Source organism: Protomyctophum bolini (assembly GCF_963924005.1).
Source record: "Protomyctophum bolini genome assembly, chromosome: 14".
In the NCBI taxonomy this organism is placed as follows: domain Eukaryota; kingdom Metazoa; phylum Chordata; class Actinopteri; order Myctophiformes; family Myctophidae; genus Protomyctophum; species Protomyctophum bolini.
In genome coordinates this window covers 37,657,028-37,681,252 of record NC_137875.1, presented here as the reverse complement: position 1 = coordinate 37,681,252, position 24,225 = coordinate 37,657,028, and the positions used below count along the sequence as shown (strand labels likewise).

The window sequence follows — 24,225 nt, the reverse complement described above, 5'->3', positions numbered from 1 at the left end:
CGACATTAATGATACTTGATAACTTCTCTCTTTCAATTGCTTTATTTTCGCAAAATGTATGAAAGTACAATGTGCATGCACACAATATGTAAATAAATAAATGTGTTACATTTTCTTGCATAAACACAAAGAGCTGTTTCCATAACTGCACAAATTATTGCACATAACATTTGTCCATGAGTAGCTGTCTGTCTGTCTATGAGTAGCTGTCTGCCTGCCTGCCCAATTGTCTATGAGTAGCTGTCTGTCTGCCTTCCTGCCTGTCCAATTGTCCATGAGTAGCTGTCTGCCTTCCTGCCTGTCCAATTGTCCATGTGTAGCTGTCTGCCTGCCTGTCCAATTCTCCATGAGTAGCTGTCTGTCTGCCTGTCTATGAGTAGCTGTCTGACTGCCTGCCTGTCCAATTCTCCATGAGTAGCTGTCTGTCTGTCTGCCTGTCTATGAGTAGCTGTCTGCCTGCCTGCCAGCCAGCAAGTTGGTTAACAGAAAATAAATTGTTATGGCTGAGTAAAATAAAATACAATAAACACAATTTGCCTGAAAATAGATTACCCAGCTATGACCTTTTTCATGAAAAAAAATGAGTAGTGATATGGCTGACTGAGTAAAATAAAACAATCTACCTGAAAATAGATAGCTATAAATGAAGAGCAATTTCCGCAATTACCATTTCCGCAATTTCCATTTCCGCAATTTCCTCAATTTCCATTTCCGCAATTTCCACCATTTCCGCAATTTCCGCAATTAACATTTCCGCAATTTCTATTTCCGCAATTTCCTCAATTTCAATTTCCACCATTTCCGCAATTTCCGCAATTACCATTTTCGCAATTTCCATTTCCGCAATTTCCGCAATTTCCATTTCCACCATTTCCGCAATTTCCGCAATTACCATTTCCGCAATTACCATTTCCGCAATTTCCATTTCCACCATTTCTGCAATTTCCGCAATTACAATTTCTGCAATTTCCGCAATTTCCATTTCCATTTCCAACTATTAATGGCAGCTGGGTTTCATCTTTCAAATAAAATAGAATTCTGTCCGTTTAGCTATAAAATTATGTCAGGGAATAGGGATACACAGTATATGTCTTTCATTTGCATTGCATCTCCCCCCCCCCCCCCCCCCCCCAAGCTTTTATTTTCGTTCGAGTAATAGTACAACTCTAATAGTATTACTTATAATAATGTAATTAAAGATAACTTCATTCAGATTTATTTATTTTTTCTTCTTTTTTTTAGATTTTCATTGGTGGGCCAGTCATAATGGTCCCGCGGGCCTGAGGTTGAGTATCACTGGTCTAAAGCATCTCTAAACTCTAAATATTACACTAGTTGGCAGCACATTACAAATAAAGGCCTACACATAACATAATAATACACAAACGGTATAGCAGTGAGTGCACAATTTATTTATTCACTATTATGCCATTTAGTTTCAGGCAACATATACAAAATGTATTCAATATATTGAACTTACTAGTTCTACTTACTAGCTTACAAAACTAGTAAGTAAGTCATTTGTTTACAGAATGTAAATTGTGCTCTAGAAAAATACAAAATCATTTCACATTTGTCTATCTACAGAGTTCTTCTACATTTATCCCATCTCAGAGTATAATTATCGCAACATAAACGGCTGTACAAATATTATGTATCATACAGGTATACTCATCCCATTCTCACTGAAATGTGCACAACATATTTACAGTTCATCAGCATAGTTATTACAAAAAATATTCACCAAAGGACTTCTAAAACTGTGGCTTTTGTGCTTTACATTATGATTATGAACCATGAATCAATTTATCAATACACTTGATCTGATGAAAGTATCCCCTAAAAAGGTATAAAGGGTTGAGTGCAAACATGCTCGTCAAGTAGAAGTTACAGTACTTTTTTGATAAAGCGTTCGAACTCAGTGGATTTCAATTAGTGGTCCGGGGACCACCAGTGGTCCTTGAGGGGGGGTTTTTAACCAAATGGACCCTTATAGATAGACTATTCAGAGCGTGAAATGAAACCAAATGGACCAGAGGCAGGCGGGGCGTTACCATGTCTATGCTCGGACGTAGAATAGATATACGCTGTAAGGGTAAATCATTTGGTTTCATTTTATGCTTTCAAGAGTACACAATTAAAGAATGTAGGAGAATAGTTATTTTGATCACCTTTGTTACGAAGGAAGTGTTACGAAGTGTCGCTCTGACATCACAACTGTGGCGTCAGAGGTGACATCACGATATTATAAATATAAGGCCTCAGCAGGTTTACCGGTAGAATTAAGCTTTCCGGCTTGAAGGACCAAATGTAACCGAGGCTCTATATCAAAGAGCCTGAGATCTGGTCTGGGAATTACAGCCGAGAGGTCGCACCTTAGTTAGTAAGGGATAGAAATGCGATCTCTTGAGGCAGGTGGGTTCAATAGTCAAAGGTTAGTCACAGGTTATTTTTAGACGACAAGAAGATGGTTTTAGTGACGCACGAGGTGGTCTCTGATCTTGTAGCTGACAACACCCAGCAGAAGGAGGACAGGCAGGAAGGAGTAGAGAAGCAGAAAGTCTGACGTGTATCGGGAAAGAGCACCAGGGTAGCCCTGGTCAATGATCTGGTCACCATGGGTGATTGGACAGGCCCCTAGACTGCTGTCGCCTGGCACAGAACAACAAAACATGGAGAGGTCAAGTGTTAATAATTGCCCACCAACAATTAAAACATTAAAATGACATTGCCATTATAAATATGAATCAATAAAATATCATTGCGTTTGTTGTAGGGCTGCGAATCTTTAGGTGTCCCACGATTCGATTCGATTCCGATTCTTGGGGTGACGATTCGATTCAAAAACGATCTTTTCGATTTTTTCGATTCTCGATTCAAAAAAGATTTTTTTCGATTCTAAAGCAGTTTATTTTATTTTATTAAAAACAATTAAATAGAATTTTAGCATGATCTACTCCAGTCTTCTGGCATGAAAGCAGAGTACATTTAGTAAAAAGCTTGTATAATTGTAAAGGTTTTATCAACTGAATGATTTAAACACACAAAGGTTAAATCCAAGAGTAAGAACATGTCTCATGTATTTAGCTTGCACAAATTTGAACCAGTACAAAAGTTACAAAATCTCTTCTCACTCAATACCAGAACAATACATTAATGTTAACAGGTGTAAAATAAATACAATTGGCAGGCTTAGCTTAGCTGGTAGTAAATGCACTATGCAGAAACCCAGGAAAAAGAAAAAATCGATTTTTGGAAAATGAGAATCGATTCTGAATCGGACGGCATTAGAATCGCGATTCTAACTCGAATCGATTTTTTTTGTTATAGCCCATGTTTTTTGAAATTTTGAAAAAAAAAAGTTATCCTCGTTTCACATCATTTTGGACCGTGGGCTATAGCCCATATCGTACGGCATACTATAGCGCACAGTTTTTCATCATTTCTGAAGATTTGGAAAAAAATGACGAAATGACAAAAACGATGGGTTATAGCCCATGTTTTTTGAAATTTTGAAAAAAAAAGTTAGCCTCGTTTCACATCATTTTGGACCGTGGGCTATAGCCCATATCGTACGGCATACTATAGCGTGCCGTTTTTCATCATTTTTGAGGATTTGAAAAAAATGACGAAATGACAAAAACGATGGGTTATAGCCCATGTTTTTTGAAATTTTGAAAAAAAAAGTTAGCCTCGTTTCTCATCATTTTGGACCGTGGGCTATAGCCCATATCGTACGGCATACTATAGCGCGCAGTTTTTCATCATTTCTGAAGATTTGAAAAAAAATGACGAAATGACAAAAACGATGGGTTATAGCCCATGTTTTTTGAAATTTTGAAAAAAAAAGTTATCCTCGTTTCTCATCATTTTGGACCGTGGGCTATAGCCCACATCGTACGGCATACTATAGCGCGCAGTTTTTCATCATTTTTGAAGATTGGAAAAAAATGACGAAATGACAAAAACGATGGGTTATAGCCCATGTTTTTTGAAATTTTGAAAAAAAAAGTTAGCCTCGTTTCACATCATTTTGGACCGTGGGCTATAGCCCATATCGTACGGCATACTATAGCGCGCCGTTTTTCATCATTTTTGAGGATTTGAAAAAAAATGACGAAATGACAAAAACGATGGGTTATAGCCCATGTTTTTTTAAATTTTGAAAAAAAAAGTTATCCTCGTTTCTCATCATTTTGGACCGTGGGCTATAGCCCATATCGTACGGCATACTATAGCGCGCAGTTTTTCATCATTTTTGAAGATTTGAAAAAAATGACGAAATGACAAAAACGATGGGTTATAGCCCATGTTTTTTGAAATTTTGAAAAAAAAAGTTAGCCTCGTTTCACATCATTTTGGACCGTGGGCTATAGCCCATATCGTACGGCATACTATAGCGCGCCGTTTTTCATCATTTTTGAGGATTTGAAAAAAATGACGAAATGACAAAAACGATGGGTTATATCCCATGTTTTTTGAAATTTTGGAAAAAAAAGTTAGCCTCGTTTCTCATCATTTTGGACCGTGGGCTTCAGCCCATATCGTACGGCATACTATAGCGGCATACTATAGCGCGCAGTTTTTCATCATTTCTGAAGATTTGAAAAAAAATGACGAAATGACAAAAACGATGGGTTATAGCCCATGTTTTTTGAAATTTTGAAAAAAAAAGTTAGCCTCGTTTCACATCATTTCAGACCGTGGGCTATAGCCCATATCGTACGGCATACTATAGCGCGCCGTTTTTCATCATTTTTGAGGATTTGAAAAAAATGACGAAATGACAAAAACGATGGGTTATATCCCATGTTTTTTGAAAATTTGAAAAAAAAAGTTAGCCTCGTTTCTCATCATTTTGGACCGTGGGCTATAGCCCATATCGTACGGCATACTATAGCGCGCAGTTTTTCATCATTTCTGAAGATTTGAAAAAAATGACGAAATGACAAAAACGATGGGTTATAGCCCATGTTTTTTGAAATTTTGAAAAAAAAGTTAGCCTCGTTTCACATCATTTTGGACCGTGGGCTATAGCCCATATCGTACGGCATACTATAGCGCGCCGTTTTTCATCATTTTTGAGGATTTGAAAAAAATGACGAAATGACAAAAACGATGGGTTATAGCCCATGTTTTTTGAAAATTTGAAAAAAAAAGTTAGCCTCGTTTCTCATCATTTTTGACCGTGGGCTATAGCCCATATCGTACGGCATACTATAGCGCGCCGTTTTTCATCATTTTTGAGGATTTATCCGAAATTTCCGAAATGACAAAAACGATGGGTTATAACCCATGTTTTTTGAAATTTTGAAAAAAAGTTAGCCTCGTTTCTCATCATTTTGGACCGTGGGCTATAGCCCGTATCGTACGGCATACTATAGCGCGCAGTTTTTCATCATTTTTGAAGATTTGAAAAAATGACGAAATGACAAAAACGATGGGTTATAGCCCATGTTTTTTGAAATTTTGAAAAAAAAAGTTATCCTCGTTTCACATCATTTTGGACCGTGGGCTATAGCCCATATCGTACGGCATACTATAGCGCGCAGTTTTTCATAATTTTTGAAGATTTAAAAAAAATGACAAAATGACAAAAACGATGGGTTATAGCCCATGTTTTTTGAAATTTTGAAAAAAAAAGTTAGCCTCGTTTCTCATCATTTTGGACCGTGGGCTATAGCCCATATCGTACGGCATACTATAGCGCGCAGTTTTTCATCATTTTTGAAGATTTGAAAAAAATGACGAAATGACAAAAACGATGGGTTATAGCCCATGTTTTTTGAAATTTTGAAAAAAAAAGTTATCCTCGTTTCACATCATTTTGGACCGTGGGCTATAGCCCATATCGTACGGCATACTATAGCGCGCAGTTTTTCATCATTTCTGAAGATTTGAAAAAAAATGACGAAATGACAAAAACGATGGGTTATAGCCCATGTTTTTTGAAATTTTGAAAAAAAAAGTTAGCCTCGTTTCACATCATTTTGGACCGTGGGCTATAGCCCATATCGTACGGCATACTATAGCGCGCAGTTTTTCATAATTTTTGAAGATTTAAAAAAAATGACGAAATGACAAAAACGATGGGTTATAGCCCATGTTTTTTGAAATTTTGAAAAAAAAAGTTAGCCTCGTTTCTCATCATTTTGGACCGTGGGCTATAGCCCATATCGTACGGCATACTATAGCGCGCAGTTTTTCATCATTTTTGAAGATTTGAAAAAAATGACGAAATGACAAAAACGATGGGTTATAGCCCATGTTTTTTGAAATTTTGAAAAAAAAAGTTATCCTCGTTTCACATCATTTTGGACCGTGGGCTATAGCCCATATCGTACGGCATACTATAGCGCGCAGTTTTTCATCATTTCTGAAGATTTGAAAAAAAATGACGAAATGACAAAAACGATGGGTTATAGCCCATGTTTTTTGAAATTTTGAAAAAAAAAGTTAGCCTCGTTTCACATCATTTTGGACCGTGGGCTATAGCCCATATCGTACGGCATACTATAGCGCGCAGTTTTTCATCATTTTTGAAGATTTAAAAAAAATGACGAAATGACAAAAACGATGGGTTATAGCCCATGTTTTTTGAAATTTTGAAAAAAAAAGTTAGCCTCGTTTCTCATCATTTTGGACCGTGGGCTATAGCCCATATCGTACGGCATACTATAGCGCGCAGTTTTTCATCATTTTTGAAGATTTGAAAAAAATGACGAAATGACAAAAACGATGGGTTATAGCCCATGTTTTTTGAAATTTTGAAAAAAAAAGTTATCCTCGTTTCACATCATTTTGGACCGTGGGCTATAGCCCATATCGTACGGCATACTATAGCGCGCAGTTTTTCATCATTTCTGAAGATTTGAAAAAAAATGACGAAATGACAAAAACGATGGGTTATAGCCCATGTTTTTTGAAATTTTGAAAAAAAAAGTTAGCCTCGTTTCACATCATTTTGGACCGTGGGCTATAGCCCATATCGTACGGCATACTATAGCGCACCGTTTTTCATCATTTTTGAGGATTTGAAAAAAATGACGAAATGACAAAAACGATGGGTTATAGCCCATGTTTTTTGAAAATTTGAAAAAAAAAGTTAGCCTCGTTTCTCATCATTTTTGACCGTGGGCTATAGCCCATATCGTACGGCATACTATAGCGCGCAGTTTTTCATCATTTTTGAAAATTTGAAAAAAATGACGAAATGACAAAAACGATGGGTTATAGCCCATGTTTTTTGAAATTTTGAAAAAAAAAGTTAGCCTCGTTTCACATCATTTTGGACCGTGGGCTATAGCCCATATCGTACGGCATACTATAGCGCGCCGTTTTTCATCATTTTTGAGGATTTGAAAAAAATGACGAAATGACAAAAACGATGGGTTATAGCCCATGTTTTTTGAAATTTTGAAAAAAAAAGTTAGCCTCGTTTCTCATCATTTTGGACCGTGGGCTATAGCCCATATCGTACGGCATACTATAGCGCGCAGTTTTTCATCATTTCTGAAGATTTGAAAAAAAATGACGAAATGACAAAAACGATGGGTTATAGCCCATGTTTTTTGAAATTTTGAAAAAAAAAGTTATCCTCGTTTCACATCATTTTGGACCGTGGGCTATAGCCCATATCGTACGGCATACTATAGCGCGCAGTTTTTCATCATTTTTGAAGATTTGAAAAAAATGACGAAATGACAAAAACGATGGGTTATAGCCCATGTTTTTTGAAATTTTGAAAAAAAAAGTTTGCCTCGTTTCACATCATTTTGGACCGTGGGCTATAGCCCATATCGTACGGCATACTATAGCGCGCCGTTTTTCATCATTTTTGAGGATTTATCCGAAATTTCCGAAATGACAAAAACGATGGGTTATAGGCTTTGTTGTGTAACTGCAGACTATAAAGAGTGTTATAAACGGTAAAAGTAGGTTTGAAAATAACAGCTGTGACGTCATTTTGTTTGATGTGGTCATTTACAGTTTCAAAATTGGGGCAAGTATATTGCCAAGGACGATTGTTTGGTGATGATAACCTACTGCATGTGAAGTTGAGACCATGGAACTCCGTGACAATGAGCAGTTCAGAGCTGTACTTCTGGAAGGTGATATAACTGAGCCACTTGAAAACCTCTGGCATCTGCGCGGTACTCCTGTAGAGAAAAAATAATAATGAGACAAATTGGGCTATCGATGGTTAAATTAATGTGTTGCATGTTAACTAAACCACTGGGAATGTCTTGAGCAGCTGCAACAGAAGCTGCAAGTGCAACCAATGAACCAAAATGGCACGCAAATATTTCAATAAAAATGTTAAAGCTGTAATGAGGATAACAAAAATGTGGCCATACTGACTACACTTTGTAACCCATGATGCAGTTAGGCCTCACTCACACCTAAGACACACTTGTGTCCTGTGTCTTCTGTGTGTCATGGCCACCTCAATGCAGTTCCAACGGGAGTCACATGGTTTGAAGACACAAGTGTGTCTTGCGTACGTGTCTTAGGTGTGAGTGAGGCCTTATAAAAACCACACCTTCAGTGTGCTCAAGAAGATAAACAAACACATAACAAAAGGACCTGTGGTGTCTTACCTGAGGAAGCCAGAGCCCAGCATGATGCCAGCTATATTAAGTAGTGCCACTCCACTGTTGACCATGTTAGGGTCCTGGACCACCCCCAGTAACACCACAGTTAGCAGCTCACCTGGGCACAAGAATAATTGTTTGGCAATTTGATTATTTCACCTGATGATTGTATAACAACTTGATATGATAAAGTTCTTTCTGTTTGGTTTTATTTTGCTGTACTCAAATAAGGCATACATGAGACGATATGATACCGACCATGATACTGACATGATACTGACCATGATAAAGACATAACATGATGAACTGACCATCCCGATTTTTCCCGATCCGATATTTATATTTTATTGAACACGTTTATGCCATATCACAATAGTATAATATCCCAAATCACAGACAATATCATGATATGGATATATTATTGATACTAGGGATATCGGGATCACGTTTTTTGGTTCCCGATCCGATTCTGATCATTTGAAAATGACGTGATCGACCCCCGATTTACGATCACCCGATCCGATCGGGACAACCCTAGTCATAAATGTAATTAATGAAATAGATAAATAATAAAGGTCATTGTATACTGTCATTAAAAGAGCAAACAGTTATATAATACTAACAAACAAAAAATGCAATATACTATTGCACCAACAAGAGGAAAACATCTTGTTTTATATAATCACAATGTAAAAAAGGTCATACTGATAACAAAAACAAAAATCATGCATTCAAATTTCAAAAGTCATGTTATACACTAAAAAAGGTCATACTGTAGTGTCATCAAAAGTTCGATTTTTGATGACACCACAACTAATGCTAAATATTAAAGATAGCTTGGTATTTTCTACTGTATCAAACATACTGTAACTCAGCAGCTGATGTTAGTTGTACAGCCCCCCTGCATGTCTGATGCCCTGGAAGTTTAGAGCCGCAAGTTATGCTTCTACCTCACACACAAAGAAGGAGAAATGGTTCCCCCGCCATACAGTATAGGTCAGGGCAGGGGAAAAAAAGTGTTTATTCAGTCAATGTCTTGTCTCACCTATGATATGAGGTACGAGGACAACGGCAGAGAAACAGAGGAAGCGTGAGGGGTCCGGGTGCATTCCCACCGTCCTGCGGGGAAGGGACACAGAACAGGAGAGAAGACAGAAGGACAAGTCAACGGAGGAGGGATGCACAGTCGAATCCCGGGTGTTACACATGGCACCGAATATTTGAGCCATGAGTTCTGTGAGAGCAAAGCAATATGGGCAGCACCATGCCCTCCGACACACACACACACACACACACACACACACACACACGACACACGACACACCACACACGACACACGACACACGACACACGACACACCTGTCTCTCTACTCACCAGTAAAGGAAGGAGGTGAAGACGAACACGCTGATAATGCTGAAAGGCAGTATATGGAAGATGTACGCCAGGAATATCTGCCATTTACTGTACAAACCATCCTGACTCTCCTGGTCACTGATGGCCCGCATCGCTGGGACTGGACTCACAAAACACAGACAGACAGACAGTTAGTTTGGAGATTCCAAGTTCAAGTTGAACAGGTCATCACTCACATAATCGCAACATCCAATGCTTGACTCTGGCTGAAGACTTGTTGTGTTGTGTCTCACTGTAGTGTACGGTATAAGAAATGCTATTACTGTACTGTACATCAGCATGGCAGAATTGAGAGAACATGTAGCCACTGAATACATTTTCTTTCAAGAGGTCAAAAACAAGCCGTCACCCTTATGGAATAATATACCCTTACATCACATTAGAAAACATTGCATTGCCTTCATGTTATGACTGACTACTTCATCAACTTTGAATATGGCATTAGGCCATTTTCATACATTGTGTGAAAATAGCCAAACTACAAGCTCACAACGCATCTCAAAGCGTCATGTTGTGAGCTTGTATATTGCATATTGTTGCTATTAGTATTCACCCTATGATATGAAGTAGGGCTTAAGTAAAATATAAAATCTAAGTAAACAAAATATCATGCAGGTTTTTGCATTTCCACGACTGCTCCTCCGGCAGAAAAGCCAATTACTGCACCTGTTTATCAGTTTCTTTCTAGAGTGATATGATCATTATCTGTGCCTGTTTGGGTGCTTACAGAGTGTTTAAATTGTCACGCTCATAGTTTACGAGAGGTTACTATAGTGCAACTCATAAACTGACTGACCTTAAACACTCATAAACGCACAGGTGTTTAAATGGTCACACTCAGAGTTTACTAGAGGTTAATCGACTGAATTTATATTATAGCACATGCCAGTTCTCTGGTCTTTGCTTGCCTCCAACTACGTATCAATAACTGTGTAATCAGAGGAAAAATACATAATTATGATATTTTATAGTGAAACAATGATGAAAACATTATATTGTACAGTATATACAGTTTTTGCTGTTGTCTGTCTCTGTCTGTCTATAGTGGGTATTTTTCCTCAACTCACCACACAATGTGATCGTGTGTGGCCTTTGTTACTCCACTCCCTTTAGTTTTATTGTTTTAAGTAGGTTAATTAACCACGATTTCACATTTTGATTAACCCAACCGAGACAAAAGACAATCCCAACCTTTCACCCAGTGTCACACACACACACACACACACACACACACACACACACACACACACACACACACACACACACACACACACACACACACACACACACACACACACACACACACAGAGGGACACTCATTGCATTAAGCATGCCTGTATAGAGCGCCGCAGTCCCTCCCCCTTTCAGAAAAACGAGTGGCCCAGGAAATGGAAACCCAATGCATTCTCCCATCGGCACTTCTTATTTAATTTATTTAAAGACGGTTACGCCGCGGACAAAGCCAACTCGGATCGTGACAAATCATGACAATGAACACCGATCAAATAATGTATAAGACGAAAAACAAAACAAATAGTGTTTGTCTCCTGACTTTCCTTTCTTCTTTCTAATGATTTGATCGGCCCAAAACATTGTGTTCGTTGTCATGATTTGTCACGATCCGAGTTGGCTTTGTCCGCGGCGTAACCGTCTTTTAATAAATTAAACAAGAAGTGCCGATGGGAGAAATGCATTGGGGTTTCCATTTCCTGGGCCCACTCGTTTTTCTGAAAGGGGGAGGGACTGCGGCGCTCTATAGGGGAGTGAACTCACAGAGGGCCACTGCGTTGAGCATGCCGGTGTAAGGCGAGGCTCCCACCGACTGGTAAATGATGCCGATGCGGTCCTGCACGGCTCCCTTCATGACGTCCAAGTCCAGGCGCATGACGAAGAAGGCGACGAAGAGGCCATAGATGAGGTTCTGGGACAGACGCATCAGAACGCCCATCCTGTCCCGCGACAGGTTCTGCGCTGTCCGCCTGCAACACAAAAAGCACATATATACTGTACGTCATATTCATGTTATGTATGTGACACATATACTGTACCGGCTTAGACAGCTATAGCTGGCCAAATGTGGCCATGAGTGACCTTGACCGGTCAGACACAGTTGCTGTGAATGGTGTGGTATAGATATCATGGCTGTGAGGAGACACTGGAGTTTATCCAGGCACAAAGGAACAAAGACACAGTTACAGTAGGTGTGGAAACAAAGAATGCCTGCACACAACAAATGAAAATGCCTGTGCCAACAGCCTCAGCCAACTCCTTTCCCACTCTGAAAGGGAATCTCATGAGCGAGAATACAATTTTGTTTGCTGGACAGTTCCTTGTCGACAGTAATGTTGATATATTCATTGAAGCAAAGCGTTGAACCTGTTGTCATGCTCAATAAATAAGGCCATGCGTATGTACTGTATGTGATAATAACTATGACCAGGTGATATTCTCGACAGTGGGATGAGTTTGGCGTCAAATAAAAATCAAAGCAGAATCATATCGTTTTTCAGGGGGGGAAAGAGAACATGGGCATGGTTGCCTGGCCCCTGTGCCACCACCACAGCACCTGGCCTATAAGGGCCGATTCATACTCCTATTTTACCTCTGTTTCGGCGCTGTAGTGCCGAAATGATTTCGGCTCGTCAGAAACTTTCAGTAGCACCGAAGAGCCGACTTTAGGACAGTACCCGCCCCCCCGAACCTCAAATGACGTCAAATTGTAGGCTCTACAGCGCCGAACCGACTTTTATTCGGCTCTAAAATAGGAGTATGAATCGGCCCTAACCCTGCCCACTGACCTGAGCAGAACTCCCAGTTTGACCGCACCGCTGGGCGACTCCTTGCTCTTGAAGGGGATGGCCGGCTTCTCGGCCCGCTGCAGGCTCCGCTGCGTCTTTCCCAGCATGCGCGAGTAGATGGCGGAGGCCTGATAGGACGAGGTGATCTCGTGCATGCGGCTGAAAGTGGCGGCCTCTCTCTCGCTGTTACGCGTGTCCACCGAGGTGAAGTCGACTGTCGGGTCAGACACAACACCAGAGAAACACAAAGCAGTCACAGGTCAGAGTGAAACAAGAGGGAGAGCTCAACAGAAAATATTACCGACACCGAGTATTAGTTAAAACACCAAAACGGGCAAGAGCAAGAGACATGGGCCGGTGCTGTACATTGAAACGTGCTTTGAAGTAAGGCGCTATTTGAATGCACTTATTTAAATGGTTGTTTATACCACTGAACCATGGATATAGGCACAAGGCCACGGAAATACACATGGCAGTGTTACGTACGTACCATAAATGTCAAAGGGGTTGCAGTACTCTGGACATTCATATCCACATTGGCTGAAGAAGTCCACCATCTCCGCAGGCTCCCCACAGAACACCATCTCACCACAACTCATGATGGCTATCCTACTGAACACCTGGAGGACAAGAACACACACACGCACACGCACACGCACACACACACACACACACACACACACGCGCGCATTTGATGATTTCTTTGTTAACTGTCTACCCAAAAGAAAAATGTGATGTCTCCCGGAACCAAAACTAGTAAAAATAGCAGATTTATACAAGCTTGCAACGCTGCGTGAAGAGACCCATTGTGAGCTTCTAGATCTACTAATTTCACTACTTCTTAAACATTTGTTTTACAATTTAATGGAATGTCTTGGATTTCTTAAATGTAATTATTATTTAGATAAAATCATTGAGTTTGTTATATTCATGAAGACTTCTGAGTGGTGCAACCACTCCAAGGAACAGCAATGTCCCTACACAGTATGTCCGTCCCTAATATGTTTAGAGTACCAACAGGGGGCACTGTTGCACCACTCACTTCAGACTGGTCTGATTTATTTGGATAATTTTAATAATTCAAAAGAAAATGTAGGAAACAACAAAATGAAGGGATATTTACTCGTGAGTCCGCCCATACAAATTTGTCCAGTGTTTGGGATCAGTGGTCTTACTGGTCTAAGACCACTGCTCCCAGTGACTCTAACCCATACCCTAAAGAGGAGAGACAGCGAGATTAATTCGTGGCGGTGACGACTCGCCACGACGTATTTTTTTACGCCATGACGTATTCTTCATTATCCGCCATGGCAGAACAAAATCCGCCGTGGCGAGTACAGAATCCGCCATGGCGACGACTCGCCACGACCTATTTTTTTACGCCATGACGTATTCTTCATTATCCGCCGTGGCGAGTACAGAATCCGCCATTGTTTATTTTTTTTTTGCGTGCCGTGGTGCAGGTTTTATTGTCCTAGTAATACTATTCTCGGAATTATTTCATCCTCTTGTAGCGTAACGGTTAGCGCTCTCGCCCCTATAGTCAAGGCACTGTGCCGGGCCAGGTTCGATTCAGGCAAAAAACAAACTTTTTTTTTTTAAAGTTATTTTTTTACCCGTACATACAGTGTGTGTGCGTGCGTGCGTATACAGTGTGCGTGCGTGTATGCGTGCGTGCGTGTATGCGTGCGTGCGTATACAGTGTGTGTGTGTGTGTGTGTGCGTGCGTGCTTCATCGTATTTATTATTATTATTATTATTATTATTAATATGCAGGTAATAATAATAAATACGATGAAGCACGCACGCACGCATATACAGTGTGTGTGCGTGCGTGCGTATACAGTGTGCGTGCGTGTATGCGTGCGTATACAGTGTGTGTGTGTGTGCGTGCGTGCGTGCGTGCGTGCTTCATCGTATTTATTATTATTACCTGCATATTAATAATAATAATAATAATAATAAATACGATGAAGCACGCACGCACGCATATACAGTGTGTGTGCGTGCGTGCGTATACAGTGTGCGTGCGTGTATGCGTGCGTATACAGTGTGTGCGTGCGTGCGTGCGTGCGTGCGTGCTTCATCGTATTTATTATTATTACCTGCATATTAATAATAATAATAATAATAATAATAAATACGATGAAGCACGCACGCACACACACTGTATACGCACGCACGCATACACGCACGCACACTGTATACGCACGCACGCACACACACTGTATGTACGGGTAAAAAAATAACTTTAAAAAAAAAAAGTTTGTTTTTTGCCTGAATCGAACCTGGCCCGGCACAGTGCCTTGACTATAGGGGCGAGAGCGCTAACCGTTACGCTACAAGAGGATGAAATAATTCCGAGAATAGTATTACTAGGACAATAAAACCTGCACCACGGCACGCAAAAAAAAAATAAACAATGGCGGATTCTGTACTCGCCACGGCGGATAATGAAGAATACGTCATGGCGTAAAAAAATAGGTCGTGGCGAGTCGTCGCCATGGCGGATTCTGTACTCGCCACGGCGGATTTTGTTCTGCCATGGCGGATAATGAAGAATACGTCATGGCGTAAAAAAATACGTCGTGGCGAGTCGTCACCGCCACGAATTAATCTCGCTCCACCTGGAGAGAGCTCAGAGTGTGGTTGGTGGACGGTCTAACCCATACCCTAAAGAGAGCTCAGAGTGTGGTTGGTGGACGGTCTAACCCATACCCTAAAGAGAGCTCAGAGTGTGGTTGGTGGACGGTCTAACCCATACCCTAAAGAGAGCTCAGAGTGTGGTTGGTGGACGGTCTAACCCATACCCTAAAGAGAGCTCAGAGTGTGGTTGGTGGACGGTCTAACCCATACCCTAAGAGAGCTCAGAGTGTGGTTGGTGGACGGTCTAACCCATACCCTAAAGAGCTCAGAGTGTGGTTGGTGGACGGTCTCTAACCCATACCCTAAAGAGCTCAGAGCGTGGTTGGTGGACGGTCTCTAACCCATACCCTAAAGAGAGCTCAGAGTGTGGTTGGTGGACGGTCTCTAACCCATACCCTAAAGAGATCTCAGAGCGTGGTTGGTGGACGGTCTAACCCATACCCTAAAGAGAGCTCAGAGTGTGGTTGGTGGACGGTCTAACCCATACCCTAAAGAGCTCAGAGCGTGGTTGGTGGATGGTCACTATGACGATGCGGTCCCTCTTGGCCAGTTCCGCAAGCAGGTGCACGATCTGATTGGCCGTCATGCTGTCCAGCCCTGTGGTCGGCTCGTCCAATAGGATCACCTCTGCAAGACAGCATGGTAATGATGACATCATCACTGGGTGAGTCAGCCACACATCCGGGGAATAGTGAGAGAGAGACGATAATGTCACCGTGTGTGTGTGTGTGTGTGTGTGTGTGTGTGTGTGTGTGTGTGTGTGTGTGTGTGCGTGTGTGCGTGTGTGCGTGTGTGCGTGTGTGCGTGTGTGTGTGTGTGTGTGTGTGTGTGTGTGTGTGTGTGTGCGTGTGTGTGTGTGTGTGTGTGTGTGTTCGTTCCAGTTTGAACTTTTGAAACGCTTTTAATGGACTTTCATTATTAAGTGGCACGAACAGGCCCCTCAAAGGTACAAAATTAATGTGTTAAGATAAGTGAGTCCTTTTTTGTTAATTACTCTAATTAGGACAATTAAAAGATTGCCTCTTACATTATGAAAGCAGAGTGGAATTAGCAAATGCATTAATTGTGAGATTAATTCATTTCCTGGTTGATTGGAGAGGCACTGAATGGGAACTTCTTATTACTGTGTGTGTGACTGTGTGTGTGTGTGTGTGTGTGTGTGTGTGTGTGTGTGTGTGTGTGTGTGTGTGTGTGTGTGTGTGTCCAGTCTAATCCTGAATGAGGACTGAGGCCTTTGTATACGTCCCTGGGGACAGACCTGATAAACTACAACTGGGCGCGCACGCACACACACACAAGCAGGCACGCACGCACACACACGGTTCTCTGCTTCAGAGTGGTGTGATAACCCGGTCTTTCATTAGCTTCATCTGTTCCTCCATCCCATGTGACTTCCTTCCATCCTCTCTCTCTCTGCCATTCCTTGTCCAGTTCTTAATGACTTTCACAACTCTTTTGGGATATTATACCGTCGTTTTGTGGGGAACTTCTCTCCCTCCTCGGGATGGCACACTATATACTTCTAATTTAGATAGGGCTGGAGATTATAGATTTTAAAGTATATTCAGCTTGTTTAAATAATGCTAACCCATTTAGACCTGAGCTCGATTCTACTAAATGTCTTCTAAATTCTATGTCAGTGCTTCTCAAACTATTCCATGTCAATAAGGAGCCCCAGAATGATCAGTATTTGGCCACGGACCTCAATCTCAGAATGTGTTGTTCCAGGGACCTCCTCCAGTAGCAAAGATTTGAGTTAAAAAAAACTCGCTCTGTAACAATATATGTTCAAAGATTTCAGGCACATTTTCACGATTTTTCAAAAAATAGCAGACCTATAAAGCTCGTAGCGCGCCACTACGAGCTTGTAGATCTGCTATTTTTCAATAGCTAATGTATACAACATAATAATGCTTAAAACACCAACAGGGGTTCCCACCCAGAATGGGTTAAAATCTATAATAAATAATTATGTTAGACCAGTGAGGAATACCAGTATGGCATGAAGCCAAGAGGACTGGGAAAATGTAGCTCGTATCGCTATACATTATCAGCCTCTACTGTATATCCCAGTAGTGCAGGGTTTATTAGCATGATCAGCGTGTTAAGGTTCGGGTGTACACCCAGCAACATCGCCTATAGCCGTGGATATGATCCACGGGGTGTATACGGTACTTGTACATGATGCCTCCTGGGGCAACGGGGCATGCACTTGTACGTCAAGCTGCCTCACGCTACAGAAACTGTTGGTTCCCAAGGCTTGCTTACTTATACTTACCCACAGCACTGACCGGATTATTGTGTGTGAAATATAGCCCTTTCCTTCTCTCTCCCTCCCCCCTCCTCTAATCTAATCTATACTGTACCTCTTGTGTTGCTAGATATAGAGAATCACTTTTATCGTGGAATGTTGTCGTGGTACAGTACATACACTTATTACACTGACTGTACGGTTAATCCAACCAGTGCTGTACTGTACCTGTTTGTGGCATGATTTAAATTTGCGGGGATGGGCTGGGCAACTTTGACGATGGAGAGGGACACTATATTTCCACACTCACTCCATAGTATAGGGCCACATTGCATATTACTGTAAAATAGTACAAAATATTAAATAGTATTGTCTACAAGCTCAAAACACGTCGCAGTGCGTGTTTTGACCTTGTTCAGATCAGCTATTTTTGCTATTTGAATTGAAATCCTGAATTATTTTTGCAATTTTTGAATTGGAATCCTAAAAAGTAATTGTTTTATTTAATTTCAAATTATAGTTATTTTAACTTTATGAACTAAATACAAATACATTGGACGTATACAAAAAGGCAATAACATTTTAATACCACTCATTATAAGCTAATAATTTAGACCGAAGTAATAAGCGGGTCGTGTTTGCATGCTTGGAATTGTAACAGCTGAAATCAATAAAATATCAGTATTGCGGGACTGAGGGCCACATTAAGTAAGTGAAGGTGGGGGGCCGCCAGTTGCCCATGTACAGTATGCTATACTGTATATAAAAGGAATGAGAGCCCTGAGCCACTCACTGGGGTCCTGAAGCAGCTGGCTGGCGATGGACACCCTCCGTCTTTCTCCTCCAGAGATGCCCGGGAAGACGCGGCCTCCGATGACACTGTGGGCCACGTGACTCAGACTCAGCTCTGCCATCACTGCTGACACCTGCACGTCAGAGGTCACTTATTCCATTTTGACCTGAGATCAGATGCTAAAAATGTCTTCTACATCCTGACAGTTTTCTGATAAAATCCATGTTTCTATGTCAGTCGTTCTTCGATTTTCCAAAAATAGCAGACCTACAAGCTCGTAGCGCGACACTCGGTGGCGTGCTATGAGCTTGTAGATCTGCTATTTTTCAATAGCTAAAGCATAACATAATGCTAACACCAAAATAATAGGTTATTGAGAGACAAACTAACTACGATGTAAGTGTGATGCCAGATGGCAGCTATACAGTAGATTATATCCATGCAGTATTATCGGTGACGGATTAGAATGGGGTATCAATACCACAATGTAGTAGTATGTGTCTCTGTTACAATATTATTCAAAATGACACAATAATGTCCCATTTCAAGTTTTCAAAACGTATGAAAATATGTAGAAAATACAATCTACAAGCTCACAATGCGACGTATTGTATCATGTACTGGCATGATACTAGACCATAATGCTGACCATTATAGTGACATGATACTGACCACTGACATGATACTGACATGATACTGGTCATGATACTGACATGATACTGACATGATACTGGTCATGATACTGACATGATACTGACCACTGACATGATACTGACATGATCATACTGACCATGATACTGATGTTACTGACCATGGTGGCTTTAACCACTGCGTTTGAAATATATACAAGACCATTAGAGTTTTATGGAAGATGCTTCAGCATTGAATTATTATTATCATTAGCACGTATATTTCGATTTGCTAGTTTGGTAAAGAGGAAGACGTGCTATGGCCTGACTTGAGGTTATCTGCGCTCACCTTCTTCTTGATGCCATCGGCCGAGTGTCTCCGCAGGGCGAGCTGAGCAATGTAGGTCAGAGTCTCCTCCACTGTCAGGTAGCTCAACAGGTTGTCACTCTGCACGGGGAGAGAGAGAGAGAGAGAGAGAGAGAGAGAGAGAGAGAGAGAGAGAGAGAAGCTGTTGGTCTGGGCCAGTAAAGACTTTCTGTCTTCTTAAATGTTTATCCCACGATTTTGTAACCCATGTTTCACCCCTGAGTCAATTATCTAATGTGATCCTGGGCTCTACACACCCTCCGCCAACCTAGTCCCCATATATGGGGGACATGGGGAGAGCAACGGACTTGAACTCATGCTTCCTTCATGCCTGAGTGTCCAAGTTGCTCCTTTGCACCTGACAGGGGGGAGTTTCCCTGGTTGGACGTATAGCGCGTGGAAGGAACACGTTATTCCTTTCCCCTCCATCAGGCGCCCCGGCTGGCCAGGGGGAGGTAGTTTAGTAAAGACTTTCTAATTCGTTTTTCGTGCCAAGGACCCCCAAAATTGTATTTGGCCCTTTTCTGACAATGCTTTGTGCCAGCAGGGACCCCCATAAGAGAAGATTTGTGTTAGAAAAGAAAATCCAAATTATTCAACACTTTCAATATTGTTGAAAATCTTTCAAAAACATTTACTTAAGAGACTTAAGATGATGCCAGGCAGAGCGTGGGAGAAAGGATCAAATCAGGAACCTTATCAATAAAAAAGAAAGTAGGATCTATCTCAATCTATATCACTATTCAATATATCTTCCTCACTATTATTTCAGTATATGCATGGGCTATAGCTAAGGGGGGATTATGGATTTATGGTGAAGAGGAGAATATAGTACAATTTTCTATGCCTGCCCGTAGATATCAGCTCTGTGTTTACTCTAACTTGAACCAAAGTAATGTGCGTGAGTTCAAGTGTGCTCAATGTCAGATGGTAACTTTCTGTGTGTGACTCAATGGTAGTTGTGCACGGTCACGGATACTACAGCAGCATCTGACTCACATTGAGTAAGCTCTGCTTGGTGCTGCTACATCCTTGCAGTAATCACCGATACTGACGCGACAGCAACCTATACAATATCAACTATGTTCCTCCGGCGTAGTCGAGCTATACGCGAACACACTCGGAGACAGAAACACACGGACATCTTGAACCTAATGAACTCGCTGCCTGCTTCAATTAACATGCGGCGCCTCGTGGTCCCACATGTCTCCTCCGAGTGACTTCTATCAGCGGGGCCATATCACCTCTCTATCTGCGGCTTAGCAGAGGCAGTTAATGACAGGGCTTTAGAGAGCAGAGCAGCCGGGGCCGCCCCGCTATCGGCTGGAACACGGAGACCATTTGAAAGGGAAGCGAGGACCGGTTTTAAAAGCCTTGCGGTTTTTTAATTCGGGCTTTGGATACACATGAGCACCTCTCAATGAGAGATTAGGTGTATGAGGAGGCTATCAAGGTTCTCGAGTTAATTTCATTCATACAGGGTTCCAAACGCCAACCTTTTCCCTAGTTTTTTTTTGCTGTGTGTATTATGTCTGTATGTTCATATAGTCTCCACTTTTCATGGTTATTGTTGTAAACGCAGGTAACTCTGGATAAGTGGATATGTACATGCACATACACACACACACACACACACACACACACACACACACACACACACACACACACACACACACACACACACACAAAGCCATTCAAGTCAAAGGTCAAAAGATTAACTTTATGTCAAATAATGAGTGGTGGGAACCAGGATAAAGGGACAATGGGTGTGCGTGTGCTTGCATGCATGCATGTGTGCATGGCATGCATATGATAATACCAAGCTATAATGCTTCTATTATTAGAGTAGATGTTATTAAAGTCAGTGAGTGGCTCATTTGTACAAATGTGTAAAAGAAATTAACATACACTCTGGGAGAAGTTTACCAAGATGGTAAACACTATGGTTCAAAATGACAGTTAAGTGCCGCAGGTTGAGGTCAGAGGTCATTTGCGACAAGATGTTGAGATGCAATGTAAAGTCACTGTCATCAATGCATGGCTATACTGACAGATGAAACATCTCCATCCATCCATCTTCAACCGCTTATCCATAGTCGGGGCGCAGGGGCAACAGCTCCAGATTTCCCTCTCCAGAGAAACATTAGTAACTTCCTCCTGGGGGATCCTGAGGTGTTCCAACTTAAGGCCAGTGAGTCGATGTAGTCGCTGAGACCTCCGGCCTTCCGAGGGTCTCCTCCCAGTGGAACATGCCTCGAGGACCTTCCTAGGGAGAGAAGCATCCTAACAAGATGCCCGAACCACCTAAGCTGGCTCCTTTCCAGGTAAAGAAGCAGCAACTCTACCAGCCACCCGTCGAAGAAAACTCATTTCGGCCGCTTGTATTCGCAACCTTATTCTTTCGGTCATGACCCACACTTCATGACCATAGGTGAGAGTAGGAACGAAGATTGCTCGGTAGAGAGAGAGCTTTGCCTTCTGGCTCAGCTCTCTTTTCGTCACAGCAGTGCGGTACAGCGACTGCAATACTGCCCCTGCTGCTCCGATTCTCCGGCTGATCCCGTTCTCCGTCCCCCCCCTCACTCGTGAACAAGACCCGAGATACTTAAACTCCTTCACCTGGGGGTAATGCCTCATTCCCTCAAAGGAACCATCACCTTACCGTGGTGGAGAGGTGTGTGTGTGTGTGTGTGTGTGTGTGTGCGTACCTGCAGTACATAGGAGAAACAGTCCTGGTACTGTTCCCTCTTCAGGTTTCTGCCGTTAATGAAGATTTCTCCCAACAGTGTGCCAGAGTTCCCAATCCTCCCAGAGATTGCATCCAGGAGGGTAGTCTTCCCCGAGCCTATAACACACACACACACACACACACACACACACACGCAAGTATGTGACTATTGACAGTTCAATGCCGTATTCATTGAACAAAACAGTTCAGCACGCATGGCACCTCCTGCTCATGCTCGTCACATTGTGGGATATGGCATTCCATCTGCCAACGTAAACTACAGTATGTGTCAGTAAACTGCATTTGTTGCGGTCAGTCAGGTGTCAATGGAGTCAATATACCAACAAGAGAATATACACTTTTTGGCGTTGGCATGGCAATTTGGAAGATTTCACTTGGGACCCGCACAGCCCCAGGTGCCTCTAACATTACACTAACCCTAACAACAAATGTCTTAATTCTGCAACCAAAGCAATTGCAAGGCACATGTACTGTACTTCGACATAACCCAAATATTCTAACATTTGAAAACAATGTGTTGTTCACTAGCTGGGCCTGTGCTTTAATGCCAGCAGAATAATGTATATGCATGATGCCAACCTGAGTTGCCCAGGATGCCCATGATCTGCCCGCTCTCTACGTGGAAGGACACATCGTTGAGGATATGACGGGTCCATCGTTTTCTGTTTGAGGGCAAGTCCCACCACGGACCCACACGTTCACTGCACCCGGCACACACACACACACAAACACACACACACACACACACACACACACACACACACACACACAGATCAATACATCTTAATTTACATCCTAGAACAGCTGGGTTCTCAATGTTTTAGGCCGGGGACCCCCAAAAATGCTTTGGCACCCCCGCCCCACCCCCAATATAAATTGACTGCTACAATAACTTATAGTGTATTGTCTTAATAGAGACAATAAATAAATACTGAAACCAGATATAAATCATTAGGGAAGGTGTATGCATGTACTATGTGTACTATACTGTATGTAAACTCTTCATTTCCACTCTCCAGCCATTCAGTTGGAAAGTCATTTCCAGCCATTCACCCTGAGGGGTCGCGCCCCACGGGTTGAGAACCCCTGTCCTAGAACATCTGCAATATGAGAGGGAATTGAAAAGGAGAAGTTGAACCAAACTCCCTGTCGACTATTAGTATAGTATGCCAATGCCAGCTTCTGCCCAAATCTGTTTGTCTTAATAGTAAACTTTAACAAAATGTCTATAACCAAATCTGAAGGAGCCTTCCTCTCTGTTTAGTTCACATATAGTGTCATATAGCCACATTCAGTGTGCCATTCATACCTGACTGTGTAGGAGACCTTACTGACGCTGAGGCAACCGGAGGGCTGCTGCCCCTCTCCGCCGTTCCGTCTAGACACGTCCAGCTTGTCCTCCGACACAAACTTATAGGACTCTCTGAACCTCCCGCCGGCGCTCTCCGGACGTCCCGGAGCCTCCTCCATGGTATAGGATCTGTTCATCATGACCTGCTGCTCATCCAACTGACGTGGAGTATAATATGTATAGGCTATGTTATAGTGAAATCAAAGCTAACTTCTGCAGAGATGCCAAAAATGTAGGCTATATACAGTATGTGTGTCCGTGACAGGTCCCTAAAACGACTGACCGGTGCTGTCCACTCTCTCAGATGCACACCAACAGAGTGGTGGTTGGCTTATCTCGGAGACCTTTGGTCTGGTGTGGTAAAAAAAAAAAGACATAGACCTGCTGTTAAACGACTAGATATCACTGTCAAATCATTCTTTACACAGCAGCCTATAACCAAGGGCAGTGGAACTGACAGCACAGAGAATGTCCCACAGTTGGTCGTTGTTATGCACATACTATGGAGGCTGATTTGACACGGTCAGGGCACCGGAGCTACTTGAGTAAACGTTTCAGTAAACTGTCCGTCCGTCCTGGAGCAAACGGGAGGAGTTCATTCAGCTGGGACTGGAGACAATAAGTGCAATAGAA

The 24,225-nt window shown here is 42.0% G+C and overlaps 1 protein-coding gene across 1 annotated transcript; it reads right to left on the bottom strand.

Annotated features, from left to right (window-relative positions):
* Positions 1–2,473: 2,473 nt before the first annotated feature.
* On the bottom strand, positions 2,474–23,711 carry abcg5 (ATP-binding cassette, sub-family G (WHITE), member 5; the record flags this gene model as incomplete). Its single annotated transcript, XM_080782990.1, has 14 exons — positions 2,474–2,652; positions 8,047–8,159; positions 8,601–8,712; positions 9,640–9,713; positions 9,970–10,108; positions 11,782–11,987; positions 12,807–13,020; positions 13,297–13,426; positions 15,940–16,079; positions 18,497–18,629; positions 19,475–19,573; positions 22,201–22,337; positions 22,821–22,942; positions 23,551–23,711. The coding sequence occupies 14 exons, from the start codon at positions 23,709–23,711 to the stop codon at positions 2,474–2,476; spliced, it is 1,959 nt and encodes a 652-aa protein (XP_080639116.1).
* Between the last annotated feature and the right edge of the window lie 514 nt (positions 23,712–24,225).